The sequence below is a fragment of the Humulus lupulus genome, chromosome 1 (assembly GCF_963169125.1).
Source record: "Humulus lupulus chromosome 1, drHumLupu1.1, whole genome shotgun sequence".
Lineage (NCBI taxonomy): Eukaryota > Viridiplantae > Streptophyta > Magnoliopsida > Rosales > Cannabaceae > Humulus > Humulus lupulus.
In genome coordinates this window covers 53,281,212-53,288,000 of record NC_084793.1, presented here as the reverse complement: position 1 = coordinate 53,288,000, position 6,789 = coordinate 53,281,212, and the positions used below count along the sequence as shown (strand labels likewise).

Below are 6,789 nucleotides of genomic sequence, written 5' to 3'. Positions count from 1 at the left end.
CTATTTTAAAGCTTCTTCTCTAAAATAGAATAGAGCTCCTTGTAAAAAAATTAATTATTTATTTATATTATTTTTACTTTTGTAAAGAGTTTTTAATTAATATTTGTATACTTTTTTATTTATATGAATAAATTATATTTAAAAATGTAATATTTAAATGATGTAAAAAAAATATCGAAAAGTTGATGTTAATACAATTTATTTTAATAAGAATTATTATTCATCATTTTTTTGTTAAAATGACATGGTACTATTGAGATTTGTAAGAGATTAATTATTATTTAATAATAATTTTTATTGACTTTCATCCTATATCTTAGTATAACAACAACACATGATTTTCTATGAAAATTACATTTATTTTATTGTAATTATGAAAATATTACAACTATAAAGTAGAAGTCTAGAACTCGAACCTCCTAATACATATTTGACATAATCACATAATATATCATATCATGCTTGTGGCCATTTATTGTAATTATGAAATTTCCATGAACTCAATTCCAATGAGAGAAGAGGCACCCACCAGGCCACCACTTGTAGCACAGGTGGTGGGGGCTCTTGGGTTCGGACTGTTTATTATCTGATTATTAAGGATTTGTTGATCAGATGAAGAAAGAAGAAACACAGGACCCATTTTAGCATGTTTCAGTTTCCATGGCTCAACTTCTCCCTTGTTCAACCGAGTCCAAACTCACAGTAACAAGACCAAATCTTTCAAGAAAACCTGCAACTTCATGGCGTTGTATTATCTTTGGCGGTTTATACTGACTAGCTGATATCCCATTCTCAATGGCTACCTGTGACAGCTTAGCATAGCTACCAGGCTTTACAACGGTTAGCAACAAAGAACCTACTTCGCCTTTATCTCGCTTAACCCTGTAAAGACTTCCCAAGTTATCCTCAAGTATAGAGCAAACCTCCCTAAGAACAATAAGTGACTCCTCCAACTTCTCCTCCACAAACATGCGTTCCTCTCCAACTTCAACTAGTACTTTCAACTGCTTCGGGTTTAGCTCCAAGTCTAAGAAGCTTGAAAACTCTGTGATTTCTGGTCCCAATGCATTTTTATTTTTCATCACAAGTTGACAAATTTCAATTGCAGACATCAAGTCCCTTTCGGTTATAATGTCGAATTGAGACTTAGGTACCCTCATTACAAACTCAACTTCTGGAGATGAGTTGTAGAAACCAACAACTCTCACTATATCACCCAAACGATATCTATAAAATCCTCTGTAAGTAGTCACAATCACTTCATACATTTTCCCTACTTCAACATCAGAAATATCAACAGTTTGTTCGCAAACAGAACTGATTTGATTGAAATCAAATGGAAGAAACTCAAAGTAGGCTGCAGTAGGAAGCAAGACAAATCGGGTTGTATCTGGAGGTTGTGTAATATTCAAATTAATACCTATACAGCATTCTGAAGCAAAGTAGTCACCACCTAACAGAGGTGTCTCTCCTGCAAAGTGCTTAAGTTTTGGATAATACTGCTTCATGCTTCCAGTGGTAACACACTTGACAAATCTTATATTTGGCCATAACTTCCTCACAATACCACCCCAATTCTTTTCTTGGCATATTGCTTTAACTCTCTTGGAAAGTTCCAATTGAGGACCACCAAGAACCTCAATAACAGAATCCCTCATTGCAACATCAGAAATTTCTGAACTCAAGAATCCATTTTCGAGATCATCGCATAGTTGCGTCCACTTGGATTCCAAGAGTGAAAATGCCCGGATCAAGCCTATGGCATAGGGAGCACGAATGCTATCAATAAGGTCGGAGTTCCTAAGTCCACATAGAAGATGGCAATACATTTGGTGCTCAACATTGGATCCAAGAATGACTTCCTTAGGACTCGAAATTGAGGCAAAATGAGCCCAACTGGCAGCATTACTACTATTATTCCGAAAAGGGAAAGCAGAAGCAGCCATCACCTTAAAACCAAGTTTTGTAGTTGTGACATTATCAGCATAAATAAAGCCTATAAATTTATTGACTGAGGGCCTTGGAGGAAACAATCTGGTAGAAAGTTTCATATGAATCAACCCTTAATTCAATTAAATAATTACACACAAATGCATATAACATAAAATAAAAGAGATTACTTAAAAGCTTTACCTTCTAAGGATTGCAGCACTGCCCTGATGAGCAATATACGAGGCCGATTTTGAAAGATGTGAATCATAGTAAGGAATCAATTTGGGTTTCATCGAGCTAGTACCAGAGCTTCAAAACCCAAATAATTAAAATCTAATCAAAAAAATCATTTTCATAAAAACTTATCTCCATAATAACAGAAATTAAAGGTTTTTTTTTTTTTTTTTTAAAAGTACCTATAAAAGAAGCAGATGAGAGGATCGACGGACAGAAGAGGTTGATCACGATCATGATCGTGAGGGCCATCGGCCAGCCGATTGACGTCGTTTAAGTAGTCCTCGTAAGTTGATAACGGTACGACGCGGCGGAAGGTGGCAACGTCGACAGGCGAATTGTAGCTTTGCAGGAGGTGCTGGAAATAACGTACGCCGCCCTGGTGTTCGAGTATGGACTGGAGTGTTTCCAGTTGGTGGCGCGTGGCATTCCTAGTCGAGTCCTCGAGCTTTTTCAGGAGGTTTTCGTCATCGGCCATCTTTCGCTAACCGAGCTAAAAGGGTGCGCAGGATATAACCTTGCGCTTCCTGTACAGGCTAGCAGCGGCCGTCGTGAGTCGTAACTCGTAACTCGGGAGGTTGGTCGCTTCCGAGTCAGCAGCAAAGTTTATAAAATCAACTTTCAACAAAAGCGTTTAGAATTCGTAGCCAAAAAAAAAAAATTCAACAAAAGCCAACACCATTTTCCCGCGACATGAGTTCAATATGGGCCTTGTCGTGACTCCACTTAAAGCCCAAGATATGGGCCGAAAACCCAAAAGGCCCAAAAAAACTGACCTTGTTCAGTTAAAGCCGTTATATAACACAAGTATTTTTTACTTTTCTTACCACACTAAAATATTACTACGAAAAAAAATATGGGTTTCTTCAAGAAAACCATGCTTGGTTATTCTAACATGAAAGACCAACAGCCAGAAGAACATACTTATCGGTGCAAGAATATTCCGCCTCCGACGGCCGGATTACTCAGCGCATTCTCATCAACCGGCGATATTGCTCCAGCGCAGCGAAACGTTCTTGCCTCTACCGCCGTCCGACATTCCGGTACAGAAGACGTTCAGCCGGCGAAGAACGGTGATCTCCACAATGGAGCCGATGAAGGTCTATCACAATCGATAGCTTACGGCGAGATCAAAGCTCTGGGATGCGTGGACACTAAGGCTGATACGTACGGGTTCGAATTGAGTGAGAGCTTGGGGTTTGAGAGCTCCGTAAGAATGAGCGGCATTAATCTCAACGATGATTCGTATCGGACTGTACTGGAAGGACTACCACCTTCATCAAGACCGATTTCAAGACCAAGAAAAGTAACGTCCGAAAGAATTATGAAGAGAAACAGCATTGGTTCTGGTTTAGAGGATCTGCCGCCATTTTTGTCGTCGATGGATGAGTTTGGACGGCCAAGATACGTTCTTGAGAGTGTGAGAAATGAAGGACGGCTGATGCTCTTTCTGGAGAAGAACAAGCGACGAAGAGGAGTCGTCCGTAGGCCGAGTGCGAGCGTAGACGGCGAAATGACCACGAGGCTAATGCTTCCTTACATTTCTGACAGTGAGCTTTGATTTGTTGTTTTTCTTTTTTCGGTAATATTGCTTTCACCTCATTTTTGGCGGGAAGATGAACTCATTACAAATATAAATGTTAAGATGAATGCTCTGTTCTGTTCTAATGCAGCTGATTAGAAATTGTATTAGACTTAACTAAAGTTAGTTAAGTGATAATTAGTGTATTATTTCTTTTCTGTTTTGGTGGTCTCTCTTTTACCAACACTAGGGCCACCTGTCATTGTATCTTTGGCTTATGTAATTCTTTGACAGAGTATAAATATAAATTGTTCCCTCTCGGCCTCCTTTGAGCTGAGATTTCACCATCACACTTTTTTGGTTTTGTGCAAACTTTGTCTATAAATACATATATTTATTTAGAATATATGCCCCAATGTTTTTTTTAACAAAGAATAATAAAGTCAAAATATTTCTTTGCTCTGTTATGATATCATGGTTTGATTAATAATTATTACTTGTTCTTTTTCATGGAGTTTCTATAAATGTTATATAGTTGCAGATACGTATTATGATACCATAAGTTCATGAATGTTGCATAATAATGTTAGAACTTTCTCCTGTTCTTGTGTTCTTCTTTGAGGTTCCTCCAAGTCCTAATCGAATGAAATTATCTACGAATAAGAAAATTTATCATAGTTTCATCAAAAGCAATTTGTAATGGTTAATAATTTCACAAGCATATTCCGTTTATAAGTTTTCATTTTTTTTAAAAAAGAAAAGAATAAATATTCTTTAATTTACGTGGGAACAAACTTCATTGTCACAATTTATTAAAATGTTATTAGGTGACACCCTCGTATATAGTATCATTTCACCATTCTCTGTCCTGTTCCATCTTCTATCTCATCTAATGTGTACTAATTTAAAATGCTAGTTCACAATTAATTAACAAGAACTTTACAGAGTTATTCAGCAGTTTCTTTTTTTGGCGTTTTATGTTATTTTAATTAAAAATTATATCAAGACATAACCAATAAAAGCAACTCTTCCCTCTCTTTCTCTCTCTCCTGATTTCCCTCACTTTCTCTTCCACAATCTTATTTGTCTTCATATTTAACAAGCTTATTTGACTCCATCCATATAATAATATATATATATGGTGCTTAATTTGCTTTAGTTGGAGTTGACTGGAAGTTGACTTTCTTATCATTTTGCCTTCCAGAAATATTATACTTATTGCTAGTACGTCCTTCATCCTAATTCCCCAAATCTATTAGTTACTATATAACACAATTGATATCGATTCTTGCCTTTATTACATTTCTTTCGTTCATGGATATATTTCTCCGCGACTTTAGATACTATCTTCATTTTACTGTTGGAGTGTTTTCAACCACTCTTGACCGTGGGATTGTTGAAGAGTTGTCTGAGGTGGGGTCTGCCGTGGGGCTATTGTTGAAGAGAGAGGATGAGGGAAAATAGCATAGGCCAACTGGAACCACAAATACTAAAATGATGTTAAACCACATCAAAATAAGGTAATTTTAACACTATATTTATTTCTCAATTCAATCATAATACTAAAAATTACACCAAAAAATATATTCAACATTATTATATTCTCCACAAAGTACACATTATATTATTATATTATTTTATCTTACAAATTGAACAATATACATATATTTATATATATAAAATATTAATATAAAACACAAAAACCAAAACAAAAAAAATTGTCGGGGCCACATCAATAATATCGTGGAACTGTTAATCTCCATCATTTTGCAGTACCATTTAAAGTTCCTTTGGAGTGATATATAGTGTAGGATCAACACCAAATTAGTGTTTTGCAGTCCCATTGGAGTTGGCCTTAACGGAAGAAAAAAATAAGGAAGAGTGCTTTTATTGGTTCAAGAACCATTCTCTCAATATTTTTTTTATCAAAATAAAATATAAAACTTGAAAAAAAAAAGGATTGAATAACTATGTTAAGTTGCTAGGACTATCCCACTTATGAAAGTGAAAACTACTCTAAATTTGTGTCATGGTTTGAAGTTTGAATAATGTACTGTTTCATTTAATAATTTTTTTTTTTTTGAGTAAATGGTTGCTAAAATATTCAATGTTTTCAAAATGTTGCATTTTCATACCCAATTTTTGTTTTGGCGGTAAATATACTCTGTAGTCCGTATTTTCACCTCCGACACCTAGCAACTCACAATGACTGGCTCGGATGCTTGTAGATGTCTTCGAAGTATGTTACCCCTCGAGGCCCTTATTCGGGGTGAAGATCCTTTTAGGTAAGGTCGCATATCTTTGCTAGTTGGTAGGTCATGGATACCTTAAAGGTAGATTAATCTCCGAGGTTTGCCCTCAGAGCTGGAGGTTCTCCAGCTCAGGCAATTAAGGCAAGGGCTCTCCTCCCCCAATCGTCTCCCAGGGCCGAGGTTTTAGTTCTCAGACCTAAGATAAGGTGTCAGGTGTCAGCCAATGCAAATTTGTAGCGCCAGAGGATCATCTGACAACCTTTTTGGGCAATCCGTCAACAATGTTATCGAGTGTGCGACTCGACAATACGCACTCCCACTACGTCGTCTGACATGGAGGTACTTATAGCACGCCCTGACGGTACCTGGGGCATGTTTCCCATAAATTAGGTACCTTTCTGCGGTGGGCCTCACAGATCTCACTTAGGTCATGGTCTCTATTCAATGCAGCTCAATGCATTGAATTAGTATTAATTCCTCAATAATGGGAAGAATATGTATTAATTAATAATGATTAGTATTAATGACCCCAGCCTCAATAAATAGGGCTGGGAGTCTCATTGTAAAGGGGTCGATTTTTTAGAGAGAAAACACCTTGTACTCAGAGCAATCTATACGCTGCCTGAGAATACTCCATTGGAACTTGCCATAATAAGCTTCTAATCCTCTTAATACCAGAGACTCGTGAACTATGGTTCTTTTATAACCTGAACCACGTAAAAACCTTTGTGTTCTTGATTGTTTATTTCTTTAATCTCTCATTTTAAGGTTGATAGAGAAAAAGGCAGTCAACATTTTGGTGCTTTCATTAAGAGATTAAAGAAATAAAATGCTACAAATTCCACGAAT

The 6,789-nt window shown here is 36.6% G+C and overlaps 1 protein-coding gene across 2 annotated transcripts; it reads right to left on the bottom strand.

Annotated features, from left to right (window-relative positions):
* Positions 1–293: 293 nt before the first annotated feature.
* LOC133792487 (probable indole-3-acetic acid-amido synthetase GH3.6) lies at positions 294–2,802 on the bottom strand. Of its 2 annotated transcripts, none has more exons than XM_062230401.1 (3): positions 2,349–2,802; positions 2,134–2,229; positions 294–2,034 (listed from the first exon to the last, which is right to left on the bottom strand). In XM_062230401.1, the coding sequence occupies exons 1-3, from the start codon at positions 2,642–2,644 to the stop codon at positions 666–668; spliced, it is 1,761 nt and encodes a 586-aa protein (XP_062086385.1). In that variant the 5' UTR covers positions 2,645–2,802; the 3' UTR covers positions 294–665. The 2 variants fall into 2 exon arrangements, with proteins under 2 accessions (XP_062086385.1, XP_062086382.1); XM_062230398.1 differs by having other exon boundaries at positions 295–2,034; positions 2,134–2,241; positions 2,349–2,801.
* Between the last annotated feature and the right edge of the window lie 3,987 nt (positions 2,803–6,789).